The 13,595-nt window shown below is 44.5% G+C and overlaps 1 protein-coding gene across 3 annotated transcripts in view; it reads right to left on the reverse strand.

Moving 5' to 3' along the window:
* Positions 1-5,260: 5,260 nt before the first annotated feature.
* slc2a9l2 (solute carrier family 2 member 9, like 2) overlaps positions 5,261-13,595 on the reverse strand; it is a 168,653-nt gene continuing 160,318 nt past the window's right edge. For all 3 annotated transcript variants that reach the window (XM_042075284.1, XM_042075285.1, XM_042075283.1), the window contains exon 13: positions 5,261-5,694. In XM_042075284.1, the coding sequence (XP_041931218.1) occupies positions 5,449-5,694 (246 nt within the window). In that variant the 3' untranslated portion in view covers positions 5,261-5,448. The remainder of the gene's footprint in view (positions 5,695-13,595) is intronic.

Consider the following 13,595-nt stretch of genomic DNA (forward strand, 5'->3'; position numbering starts at 1 on the left):
CTTTGAAGCCCAACTACTTGTTTATAAATCACTAAATTAAATGGGGCCTAATTACCTATCAGAACATGCTTTAGCAAAACTCACATCTCAGACCTCTAAGATCAAAGGATACATATTTGTTTGTAAAACCCGCTGTCAAAACTAAACATGGTTCATCTTTGAAACTGGATGGCATAAAAAAGGCTTCAACTGTAGCCAGTTTCAAATCTAGATTTTGGCCAAACTGTTTTCAGATGTTCACTGCTAACTGATCAAATGCATTTCCTGTTAATCAGATGCATTCTGTGTTTTTATGTCTTTTAATTATTCTATTTTATGTCTGTTAAATTTAAACTATTTTTCAAGCTTTTGTTTGTAAAGTACATTGAATTACCCGTACTTGAAATGTGCTATGTTAAAAAACTTGCCTTAGGGGCCGTCAGGTTGTGTTTTTTCCAACAATAGGTCGCTGCGTATCTGCCTGCCTTAGCCAAAGTCCTTTTAGGCAACCCTCTCCACTCGGTGGCCATATTGCAATGCATTTTGGGCACTTATCGGGCATCTATTTCGAGCTGAACTGCGCGTATGTAAGGCTTCGGGACACGTAATTCACTCCAGCGTCGAGATCACAACACATGATTGGCACAATGTAGTCACAACATACCACATGATTGGCACAATGTAGTCACAACATACCACATGATTGGCACAATGTAGTCACATGTCAAGTTTTGGCGGTGGAAGAGGTGGGAATCGGGATATGTAGATGATTGCCATATTTGCATGACAAACTAATCCCATGTCTTTCTATGGAGGATTTTTGAGTGCTCTGTCTCCACATTAGAAAGTGCCTTATCTAAACCAGTGATCCAGCTATTTAGCTAAATAAAAGGTATCATAACAACAGCATGTGCACACTGCCAATGTCTACCTCCACTACTTTGGAATACTCCCGTTGTGGAGGTGAAAAAACGGTCTTTCTGAGTGCCGCGTTGCGAGACAGAGAGCAGAGTGGCTGCAGGGGTGGCGGTGGCGGTGGGGATTTCAGAGGTAAACAGAGGTGATCCATCAGCTCTGGAGGGACCACTTCAAAATGAGGATACTCCAAAAGACGAGAGAGAGAGAGAGAGAGAGAGAGAGAGAGAGAGAGAGAGAGAGAGAGAGAGAGAGTGAAAAGAGTAAGGGGGATGGGGCCAGAGGGTGGCACTAACAGGAAACAGCAGGGCACAGTAAACAGGAAACAGCAGGGCACAGGTGGCGGCGTTCGTTCAGGAGGTGGTCAGACCTGTAGTGCTGCTCTCCGGGGTCGTTGTGTAAGTGGAGCAGGTGTCCCCCCTCCACACACACACATACACACACAAGACTGGACCAAGTTATTCTAGCCATGATCATGCCCACGACTTCCAACTGCTCAGAGCTCTGCGGCAGGAAAACAAAGACCAATCATCACCTGTACTTGAGCTCATGATTTCTTTTGTCAGCTTTTAAGTGTATTTATACTAGAAATAGGCTTCAGAGGCAAGATACCCTAAAGAGACGTATATTGTCTCTGATAGTCACCAGCAGATTTGCAGTAAGATATAAAGACAAAACACTGAACAATTTTCAGAACCAAAGCAGTCACTTATTGACAAGAGAACAGAAAATGGCAACAGAAAACAACAGCAATAAGATGCAACCCATCAAGTCATTATTTGGATGATTTGAGCAAGTGAAGATGTGTGTGTGTGTGTGTGTGTGTGTGTGTGTGAGTGTGAGAGAGAGAGCGAGAGAGAGAGTGAGTGAGTGAGTGTGTGTGTGTGTGTGTGAGTGTGAGTGTGAGAGAGAGAGAGCGAGAGAGAGTGAGTGTGTGTGTGTGTGTGTGTTTTTAAATAAGTAGTAGTGAGTTCAATAAGTATGAACTGGATTTTGAGAACATCTCTCATCACTTGAAAGGTGTCTCACCTGAAGCACAGTAGCAGCAGAGTGGGATCTGTCTGTTATCACAACAGCTGCTTGAGTCTGTGGACGCGTCGGGAGAAGCAACACTTAGCATAACCTGCCGAATGCCACTCGTCTCAGCCTGAGCCTGTTTAACTTCTTACCTTAAGTGTTGGGTGACGCAGATGGGAGTCTTTGCTAGCTTACATAATTAGTCCTGGATGATTTATGTGCTTAGGAGTAGAAAAAAAGATAAAGAGAGGGGAGTCAGAAGTTATTCCTTTTAAAATAACTTGCATAAAGTATACAATCAAAGCTGAATGACTCATAATACTAAATCCCTTTTCTCTCTTGATTAGAGATGATTGCAAATGAACTGTATTGTACATAAGTACTATTAAGACTGCCAGACACCCAGCCTCTTTTTATCTGCCTACCTCTGGGGATCGCTCTAGCCCATAATTGGGTCCTTTGTGTTAGATAGTAATGTGGGTCACTACACTAGGTGTGTGTGTGTGTGTGTGTGTAATTAGTGCACTGATAGGTGTGCTCTTCTCTGGGCAAATTACTCAACTGAGACAAAGGACACTGCACTGCTGACTCAAATATCCAGTGGAGGTGGCACGTGTGTGCTTGTGTGTGTGTGTGTGTTGCGGAGGTTGTGGTAAGATACAATAACCGGCTGTCTCATCCAAGGCAGTTTTATGCTGATGTGGCAGTTATGTGTGTAAGTACTTAGTGCATGGGGCCAAGGCATCGTAGACATACCAAAGGGATGCTGTTTCACAGAGTACAAAGTGCCCTATTAATAACCTCTTAAATGCCTATGGATAAACAGTTGTTTGTTCTTGCTTATGAGCTCAGTGTTGTTTTCCTTGCAGATTAGATCATAATGGCCTCTATTTACAGCCTAAGTAATATCCCCTGCCTCCTTTTGTTTGATTGAATGTTTTCTTCTGATTTTGTAGAGAACACGTTGTGCAAATGAATCCCCAAAACAACCTGAAAGGACAAACCATCCATTTTAAACACACCCTTTTTCTCATTTGTTCTTGTTCCCCGTAGTCATTGTGTTACGCATTCAAACGGAATAGGAGTCAAAATCAATGTGTGAAGCGAGAGTCCTGAATCTCATAAGAACGTCAGCAGCAGCTCTCTGATCTGCCGATCCTGACATTCCCCCGGCCGTGTTTCATCAGTCTCTTTCATCCCTGGCCGCCACGCTCTCACCTCAACGGCTCCCAAAACGGCCCTCTATCGCAAACGACAGTCAGCGCACCGGCCAGAGTCATTCAGGGCTGCCATTTCCAGCTGCTCTCAGAGCACTCCTAACTGACTGTTCGCACTTGCAGAGATGTACCTCCCGGGGTCTCCTCCTCCGAAAAGTGACCTGTTAAAAGCTTGGCACGCTCAGGTAGATGAAGAGCCACTCAGCGGACTGCCGGCCCTCGGAGGGGGATTGAGTGGCTGGACGAGGGAGGGAGTGACTGCTTACACGAGCCACAGCAGCGCGTCACATGCGCCGACAGCAATAATGAGAAGCCAACGGCGGCGGTTGATAAACGGAAGATGCTGAGATGTCACCATGAAGCATCCCATTACTGCTCTCTCTCCCTCCCTCTCTCTCTCTCTTCCCCTCATCTCCTCCCCTGCCTGTTTACCCATGCAACAAATGGGCTTTCTGGGTGTTCATCAATTCAGCAAGCATGAAGAAGTTGAAACTGAGGGCAGAACCCAAGTAGCACTCACTCCTCTCCACTCCACTCCTCTCCACTCCGCTCCACTCCTCCCCTTTTCTCCCTCTCTGCTCATCCTCTCTCTGTCTGCCCCCTCTTTCTTCTCCTCCTGTGCGCCTGCTTGCCTTTGTAGTGAGCGTGGCTCGGGCCTGTGCTGGGGATGCTCAAGGGGAATGAGGAGGGAGGTGGTGGACAGTGAAAGGGGACAGAGGTAGATCGTCCTGGCGTGACCGGCCCGAGCCCTGGATGACAGACTCTGGTCCAGGATTCCAGCACCACACACCTTGTCACCACACACACACACAGACACACACACACAAACACACACACACAGACACACACACACACACACAGACACACACACACACACACACACGCTGTTCTATTCTGCCACCGTATCCGACAACAGACATCAGGAGAGAGAGAGAGAGAGACACAGAGTGCTTTTTCTAGTCCTTTTCCATCCCTCACAGCCACACCATCTGGTAGGGGAGAATTTGAGCCTAGCCTCTGGAGATGACGCGACAGCTTCTCCCTGCTGCCGGCTAAACGCAGTCCACTGACCCCCCCTCTGGCCATAACAAACACACACACCCACAGAAGAAAAAACCTAGATGTCATTATTATCACATTAATCCATTTGAAAGTGTATTTCCTGTGCATCAGGTTGGGAGCTATCAAGGGTTTTTTGTGCACTCTCTGACTCGGCTGTTTTAAATCGCTTGTACAAAAGTAATGGTCCATTTAAAAGCCGCTACTTGTTTTTTTTTTTTTTTTTTTGTATTTTTTTTGGATAAGCATTACATATCCTCGCTTATCTAGAGAGGGCAAATCTGGTCAGGGAAGACCTGAAGTAGAAAATGTTCTAATACTCTATAATCATTGATTTATTCAGTCAGAGGTACAGTTTATATAATCAATGTTCTAATACTCTATAATCATTGATTTATTCAGTCAGAGGTACAGTTTATATAATCAATGTTCTAATACTCTATAATCATTGATTTATTCAGTCAGAGGTACAGTTTCCAGTACAGTACTGAATGCAACAGCAAAACTGACTGTAGGACATCAATATTTTGTGATATTTACATATACTGTTTTACTGTATTTTATGTCAAATAAAATGTATATTTTGAATTAAAACACTAAAATGTCAGTGTACTTTGACACAAAGTAATGTTTTTGTCATTGTCATCTTTCCGCAATATGACACACTGACACAACAATGACGTAGCCAATGACATAGCCAGGGACAGAACAAAACCAGGGTTGAGTTCAAGATGGACAAACGCTGCAAAGTGCATGACTCAACGCAAACAGTGGTGCGCTGAACACTCATGTTCATGAAAGAGCTCAGATAAGCCCATTGTTTTCTTTCTTTTCGCAATGTAGCCAGAGCTTAATGAAATCCATGTGAGTATAGGTTTGCTCACTGTTTTGTTCACACGTCGTTGGTTTTGTATACACGTCAATGCTGACTGGATAGCTCTACCTCTGACACACCCATCAGATGAGAGTAAACTACCTCAAAAGCCTGCCGCATATCATTACAAGGAACAGGGCAGTACACAGGGAAGAGACTGAGAGTGCAGAGAGCAGCAAAACCACACATTAAGAGCAGATACAATTAACACATTTTATTTCAAATACAAATAAAATAAAAAAAATATGGGTTTATACAAAACACAAGTGTATGATACAAAAAGCACATTATCGCTTTGACGACAGCATCTCATTCATCCTGAACATAAATACACACACACCATGATGTATGTCTACACAATCAGAGAACAGCACCTGATATGACCGACTAAAACGAGCTCTCTATCTCGATAACACCCATTCTGTTGACCTCTTCTTGTACTGGCTTGAATGACAGCACGTCCTGCATCTCCTGGGTGGGCTTGAGGTCAGAGACGTTGTTGATTTTGGCGAAGCTCTGGCTGATCTCCACAAACGTCTTGTTCTTGGTCTCAGGGAGGATGAAGAAGAGGAACACGGCTCCGATCAGACAGACGACCACAAAGACCAGGAAGGCGTAGGTCTGCAGGCCCTCCTGGACAATCAGAACACAATACAACCCATTGTAAGGAAGTAAGTAAGTCATTTTAAGTTATATAGCACATTTCAAAAGTGCTTCATAATAAAAAATGAAATAAAATACTTTAAAAGATGATTCCACCACCAACTACACCTGATACCTTCAGACAATAAACAAAACAAAAAGTACCTCCAGACAGAAAACAAACATTCAGGCATACAGACACAATACCAATAGGACCTCCATCCATAGTCCACAGGCTGAATGGCTGGTGAATGCATTGGGTTAATGGTTACTGTGTGACCTGGCCTCATTACTCAATCGAAACATTCACTCAATCGAAAAAATGACTGCCCTTAACCTCATGGAAGCATCATCCCTTACATAAAAGAGTGAAGCACTTGACTTCTTTTTCATCTCACTTACACAACATGACAAATTAATGGTATGACATTTTTGACTCTGATGTGACCTTTGTGAAATCTGGTTGTTTAAAAATATAAGAATATGGTTGATGTCTGTTAGTAGGTCTGAATGTAGTACTGTTTTCTAAGCTTGCTTAGATGAGTGGTGAGCTAATGCTCACTGTCATTTGTTAGAGAGAACCTCCCAAGTGACCCCCCACCCCTAAATCCCATCGCTTCAGCCTGGAGTGGTCAGTATCCGATGCTGCTATTCCCTTAGTGTGTTCACTCCATGTTTGCAAAGTGCCTATGCTCTACCTCAAGGGGCTTTGGTCAACTGAGATTCATCACTGTTCCCTGACCAACCAATCCAGTGTGCTACTGCTCACCCACCCGACACCCATCACCTCCAGCCCACCCCCCGCCGACATGAAGATGCTAAATTCAGCTCCATCCAGGAGTGAATCATACACACGGCGCTAAAAATAGATCCCCCGTGTGGTTCATCCGCCGCGTTAATGTCACATGCTCTTATACGGCCAGCGTTGATTCTCTGAGGCAAGGACTCGGTCAGGAAGGGATGGGGCGGAGTTTGGCCCAGCCACACTCTCAACTAATGCCATCATGTTAAGAGAGATGATTACTGCACAAAGGCCATGTGACATCTCCTTTGAGACACTGGTATTTAGGTTCAGTAGTGATTAGGTTGTGCATAAGCTCCCTTAAACATTTCATAATTGCCAGTATGCTCACCACCCTTGGTATAGTACAATTATTGCGCTAAAGCTTAACATAGCTAATTATTTTTGCTGAGGATAAAGAGGCCAAATTGGTTCAAGCAGCAGCAAAAGCTATATCAGATATTCTGCTGAGTCATTGTAAGAGATAGCTGGTGACTTTACAAGGTCATTTAGCAGCCTCAGTCAGGAATGAGAGGATTGCCACAAAGACTTGACCTCCATGAAAAGGAGAGATACAGGTAGAACAGGTCGTACAGAACATGTAGGTCTGGTATTTGATACTTTCCCTAGCACACGAGTGTTTTTAAAGGTGCTTTAAGCGATGCTGGGCAACGTCACATCTATTGACTTTCAAACAAAACAGAGAGCTAGCTCCCTACTTCCTCCCCCTCCCTCCCGTGCTGCTCCTGTGCAATTGAAACTCTCCTAAACGCGCATCTCTTCTGGAACAGTTTGTTATGTTTTCATGGGCTAGGTTTGCCCAGGTTGTTTTTGTTGCCGTTCTTGGAGCCTGGGCTGTCCACAGAGATCGCGTTTTTTTACAGTGTATTCAGGACACAGACAGCTAGCGGTTGGTTAGGTGATGTTTGCAGTAAGTGACATAAAATGTTTTAGCCTAAAAAACACGTGGCACCTTTAAGATACTTCAACATTTTTTTTGTGTGTTTCTTTTTCCTGAGGTAAGAAAGTGTTATGGTTAAATTACAAAAGAAATGCTCGGAGCGCAGTGAGTTCTTCAGAGAAAATGATTTAAAAAGAAAAGGGAAGAAAGTGAGGAGAAAGGAGTGGGGGTGGGGGGAGGGTGGGGGGGTTCTGAGCCCAGGAGTCGTGACAACGGCTGAGCTCTGCTGCACACGTCCCTGAGAGATGAATCATCTGTGAGGAGCAGGCAGCAGGTCATGCCCGTGCTCGACCTCAGTGTCACAACCATCACCGCAATTCTGCTTCAATGCCATAACCAGGCATGACGTCACCAAATACGTCAACAGAACAACACACAAATAATACCGGTGCACTGTTTACCTAGAGATAGAGAGAGAGGGAGAGATAGAGAGAGGGGGAGAGAGAGAGAGAGGGGGAGAGATAGAGAGAGAGGGGGAGAGAGATAGAGAGAGAGAGAGAGAGAAATCAGTGAGTAAGGGATACAGACAAACTCAGTGAAACCTCATATCAAAGTCATGAAGTGAAACAGACATCTACTCGGATTTGTCCTGCTTTCCCCTGGGAGGAAATAAAAAGCGTCAGCATAAGCCGTCAAAGATCAATGACGTTCTCAGGTCCGTAATGAGAGCCAGCCGTGCTGCTGTACCAACAGTCTGAACCGAACGGATCTAGACATTACTCCAGGCACAGAAGGGTTGGTGTGTGTGTGTGTGTGTGTGTGTGTGTGTGTGTGTGTGTGTGTAGGTTGGGTGGGGGTGCATCCCAATGCATGTCAAATTAGAGTGAAAATCTTTGAAAACTGACCTTGTGGTGGTCAGTTGTGAGGTTTTATGGCGGATTATAAACACAGAGCTGCAGATTAGGGGGAGGTTGAGGGGGGAAGTGTGTGTGTGTGTGTGTGTGTGTGGGGGGATGCTAACTCATCCCGACCTCTGGCAAGATGGCACCGTCAGACTTCCAACAACACCGGTGAGCCATCTGCTTTCTCCAAAATAACTCCACCATACATGTACACACTCACACAGAGAGACATAACCACACACACATATAGATAGCCACACACACAATTACACGCAGAGACAAAACCACACACACATATAGATATCCACACACGCAATTACACACCTGTCTATTTAGCCGCTCATCTGTAGCATACCTGCCCAGTCAAAAGGGAGTCTCTCAGGTACACGGCACCTTGATGTGGCACTACTCACTACTTCCACCCCCACCTCCACCTCCACCCCCCTGCTGCAGCCAGCATCACACACTCCCACTGGGTTATGTCACAACACTGCGTTATGCACACCCACCCCCCCCCTCCCAAAAAAAAGCACCCAACTGATTCTCCTCTTTGGGATATTTCATAAGAGGATCAGCGGCCTGCTCTAGCCGTCCTCCTCCCTGCCTGACCCTGCGTATTTACAACTCAGACTGACACAAATAAATAAAGGAATAAATAAATAAATAGATAGATAGATAAATAAATAAATATATAAAGATAGATAAATAAAATATTGCAACAAAAAATAAAAAACAATTGCTGTGACGCAGTTAATATGTCCAAACTGTGTGTGTGTGTGTGTGTGTGTGTGTGTGTGTGTGTGTGTGTGTGTGTGTGTGTGTGCCTCGGCCTCCATCCTCATGCACTCCGCTCTGCTCCACACCCGGGCCATAACACACACACACACACACACACACACACACACACACACACAAGCGGGAGGAACGCAAGAGACAGGAGAGATGAGTCATGACACTACCCCCCCCCCGGCATGTTTTTCTTTCTTTAAGTCTGAACTGTCATTTATTTACTTCTTTCTTTTATCAAAATCCCTTCCGCCCTTTATCAACAGGGCAAGGGACGAGGTGGACAGAGGTGTGTCTGTTGCACAGGGTGCATCACTGTTAGCCTCTAGGCATGGTTTGGCTAGCTCACCGTCACACTGCCTGTTAGAAGGCTAATTAATGAGTGTCCTAAGGGCAAGGACAGTACTCACGTGGGGACAGTAAAATGTGTGCCCCACTTGAAGTGCTTGGCCAAGCAGAAGCCTTTTACACACGGTCATCATTTTTATGCTCCGTATCCTCCGAGATCACACTACATTACTGTATGGTATATATGTGTGTGTGTGTGTGTGTGTGTGTGTGTGTGGTTGGTGTGGTTACAAGTACGCACCAGGATGGCCCTGAGGGGTTCTCAGCGTCTCTGTAGAGAACGTCCACCCCTCAAGGATTGCATTATCTGCACAAATGGTCGACACTTCTGTAACCCCCCCCCCCCCCCCACCCCACACACACATACAATCACCCCCATGGGCCTTCAGCGGAAGATTCTCATAGTCACAGCAGTTTATGACATGTTCCACGTCTGTGAATCATTCGTCAAGGGATCAACAGAGTCGACCCCGTCTGGACAAGCCTCGACACTGCTTCACGAGGTGAGATGCAGAGTGTGAGAGACATACTGAGGGTAAGAGTGAGAGTGTGACTGAGAGTGAGAGTGTGACAGAGTGAGAGTGTGACTGAGAGTGTGACTGAGAGTGAGAGTGTGACAGAGTGAGAGTGTGACAGTGAGAGTGTGAGAGAGAGTGAGGAGTGTGAGTGAGAGTGTGACTGAGAGTGAGAGTGTGACAGAGTGAGAGTGTGAGAGAAAGTGAGGAGTGTGAGTGAGAGGGTGGAGTGTGAGTGAGGAGTGTGAGTGTTGTTATTATTATTATTATTATTATTATTATTGGGGCTGCTGTGGCCTAGGCTACTGGTTAGCACTTCGGACCTGTAACCGGAAAGTTGCCGGTTTTAACCACGACCAGTAGGCACGGCTGAAGTGCCCTTGAGCAAGGCACCTAACCCCTCACTGCTCCCCGAGCGCCGCTGTAGCAGGCAGCTCACTGCGTTGGGATTAGTGTGTGCTTCTCCTCACTGTGTGTTGAGTGTTTCACTAATACACGGATTGAGATAAATGCAGAGACCAATTTCCCCTCACGGGATCAAAAGAGTATATATACTTACTTACAGGTATACTTAGTGTGAGTGAGGAGTGAGAGTGAGAGTGAGACTGTCTCGGCACATCCCGTGGGGGGCATCATCCCGTGGTGGACTTGTGACACCACTGTGGAAGTCCAGTCCCCTCGGGCCAGGTGACACATGATAACACACGAGATGGCTTTTGAGACCCGGCACGTCTGATTCCAGTGCATCTAGCTTTCATCAGCCACTGAACTTAGAAAGTCATTCTATAAGGAATATTTTTTATACGTTTCAAAGGAAATGTTCAGCAAAACATTAGTGTGTAATTAGCAGTGTTGGGAGTAATGCGTTACAATAGTAATGTAATTACTGTAATATATTGCTGTTTGCGGTAACGAGGTAATGTAAGGCATTACAAAAAAAATTGGGTAATATTTTACTCAGTACAAACTTCAGTAACGCGCGTTACAATGCATTTTAACCAAAAATTAAGCAGTGTTATATTTTGATACATATTCGGGAACACCACCGCGAGAACAACAGAGGAGAAAAAATCCGTGCAAAATAGTAACGTTATCTCCTGATACTGGTTGAAGATGACTGTGGCTGCAGCGGACTCTATTTGCGGGATGGACATAAGCCTACGCTCAGAGACAAGGATATGAAGAACATAATAGTTAGTGCACTTTGTGCGAAACCGAAAGATCTCACTATGCCTCGCATAATAGCACAAGTCATTTAATGAAACATCTAAAGTGGTGCCACGCTAATCTTTTTTATTCTTGATTAAACACAAACTTCTAGTGCATGTCAGCTTTGAGCTGTGAACTTGAATTCACAATTGAACTTAAAGAGAATAAAGGGATAGAAATGCAGAAAAAAGATTGTGTTGCCTGGCAGTGCCACCGCTCCCACATGTAACCAATAACACCATGGTACATGCAAGTTTGATACTTTTTGAGTTCTCTCAATCTCCACCACGTAGTGCTAGAATGGAATTGCTTGGAATAATTCGTTTTCCAAGCATTTACATGAAGCACATGATATGCCGAGTTGACAAAAAAATAATCCATTCAGATAGCTAGGTGGATACCAGGCTCATAATTCACTTTTATTTGCAAAACGAAATGTGAAGCAACATGTTATTGCATACTTTCCAAAGCAATGAAGGCTGCATAAAACAACTTAACATTGTGCATATTATTGTTAATATTGTGCTATCAATGTAACTCAACAAACAAGGCTTGTAAACAAGAGCTGGCAAAAAGGCATTATGAGAACGTAAAGATCAATGCTCTTAAAGTGACAGTGCACCATTTATAAGAAAACAGCATGAATGTTTAAAAACACACAGTAATGGTCAATTAATAGTAAATAATAGGCCTTTTATTTTACTTTAGATGTTTGAGTTATTATTTAAATGTCACTCACTCAAAACCACTCACTTAGGGCACCAAAATGGTCAGTAGGCCACCATCTTGACATGTCTTTATTAAAGGAACCATATGTAAGAAATGTATTTCAATTAATCATAAATGGCCCTGATTTGTCACTAGACATTAAGAAATCATGTTATTTCAAATACTTATATCACTGACAACAGTAGTCTGGCCAGGATATTGTCATTTAAAAAGTGGAGTTGCAGCCCTCAACTGATGTTGATGTTGTCATGTTGTGTTTTGGCCTGATGCGCCACCCTCCACCTATCTACTAATCACAAAGTCAGTAGTGTTTCGCCATCCGTGTTGCCAGCTCTGCCAGTCAGGGGGAGGGGAAGGGGATACATCGCTCTGCAGTAGTTTGAAAGTGATTGCAGTACCAGTTTTGGCCACAATGTTACTTACAGTTTCTTTAAGCTTTGATTTACAATATAGTTGGCTCTCTATTGATTTTAATGAGCAGGCCTAGGCCTTAGAGTTACAGTATTTATATCACAATTTACCAGACTTTGACCTTTTATTTTGTCGGTTTTTAACAAAATTCTGACTATGATTGAGCGTAATAAACTGCATTTAGAATGGCAAATCCATATTTCCAGATAATTTGGTGAAAGTAACTTAAAAGTAATGCAATAGTAGTGTAATGCCTTACAATTCAGAGACAGTAATATTATAATGTAACAAATTATTTTGAAATGACAGTAATAAGTAATGCATAATACATTTTGATTTTGAAGTAACTTGCCCAACACTGGTAATTAGAAGCGTTACAAATGATAGTTTTATCTAAATGGATAAAGTGCTACTTTTTAAATTATTTGTCATTTTAATCAGCTTGCAGCTTCCTTCATGTATGGGGAGATCATATGATTGTGTTGGTGCGCTCACTGGCATTCACAGATGCTCACAGGCTTTCCAATCCATTACACGTCTGGACAAGAGCCATGGATCAATACGTTATCGTAAACAATATTGATTGTCCAGTGCGCTAACACTGTGACAACAGTATCATCACCAACACCACCATTCTCTCCGGTCCTGATCTGGGACATTTTAACTAGGCGAGTATCATCACCAACACCACCATTCTCTCCGGTCCTGATCTGGGACATTTTAACTAGGCGAGTATCATCACCAACACCACCATTCTCTCCAGTCCTGATCTGGGACATTTTAACTAGGCGAGGAAGGGGCTCTCCTGATCTCCTGCTGAGTCCATAGCAGAGCGACTCTGTGGGTGAGCAGGCAGACGGGGGGGGGGGGGGACGGGGGGGGGGGCCTCTGCTCCTCCAGCGTTTTCATCACCCACAAAAGCCACAGCACAGCCGGATTAGGGCTCAACTCCTCCAAGGCTTCCTCCAAATTCCACATTATTTTTTATTATTATAGCCCACCCCGCCCATTCTCTCATTCTGTAGTCTGCCCCTCCACACACACACACACACACACACACACACACACACACACACACACACACACACACACACACACTCACACACACACACACACACACACACACACACACACACACGACACTCCCACCTACATTTGCACCTACATTTGTGAGACAGCAACACATGGAGGAATAGGGACATCCCTCCCCCCCCCCCCCTCCCCCCCTCCCTCGCTCAAACCAGTCCACTCCGCTCCTGTAATGAGTTTCTTGGAGGTCTGGCAGCGCCTGACGGGAAAAAAACACACCA

The sequence above is a fragment of the Alosa sapidissima genome, chromosome 20 (assembly GCF_018492685.1).
Source record: "Alosa sapidissima isolate fAloSap1 chromosome 20, fAloSap1.pri, whole genome shotgun sequence".
NCBI lineage: Eukaryota > Metazoa > Chordata > Actinopteri > Clupeiformes > Clupeidae > Alosa > Alosa sapidissima.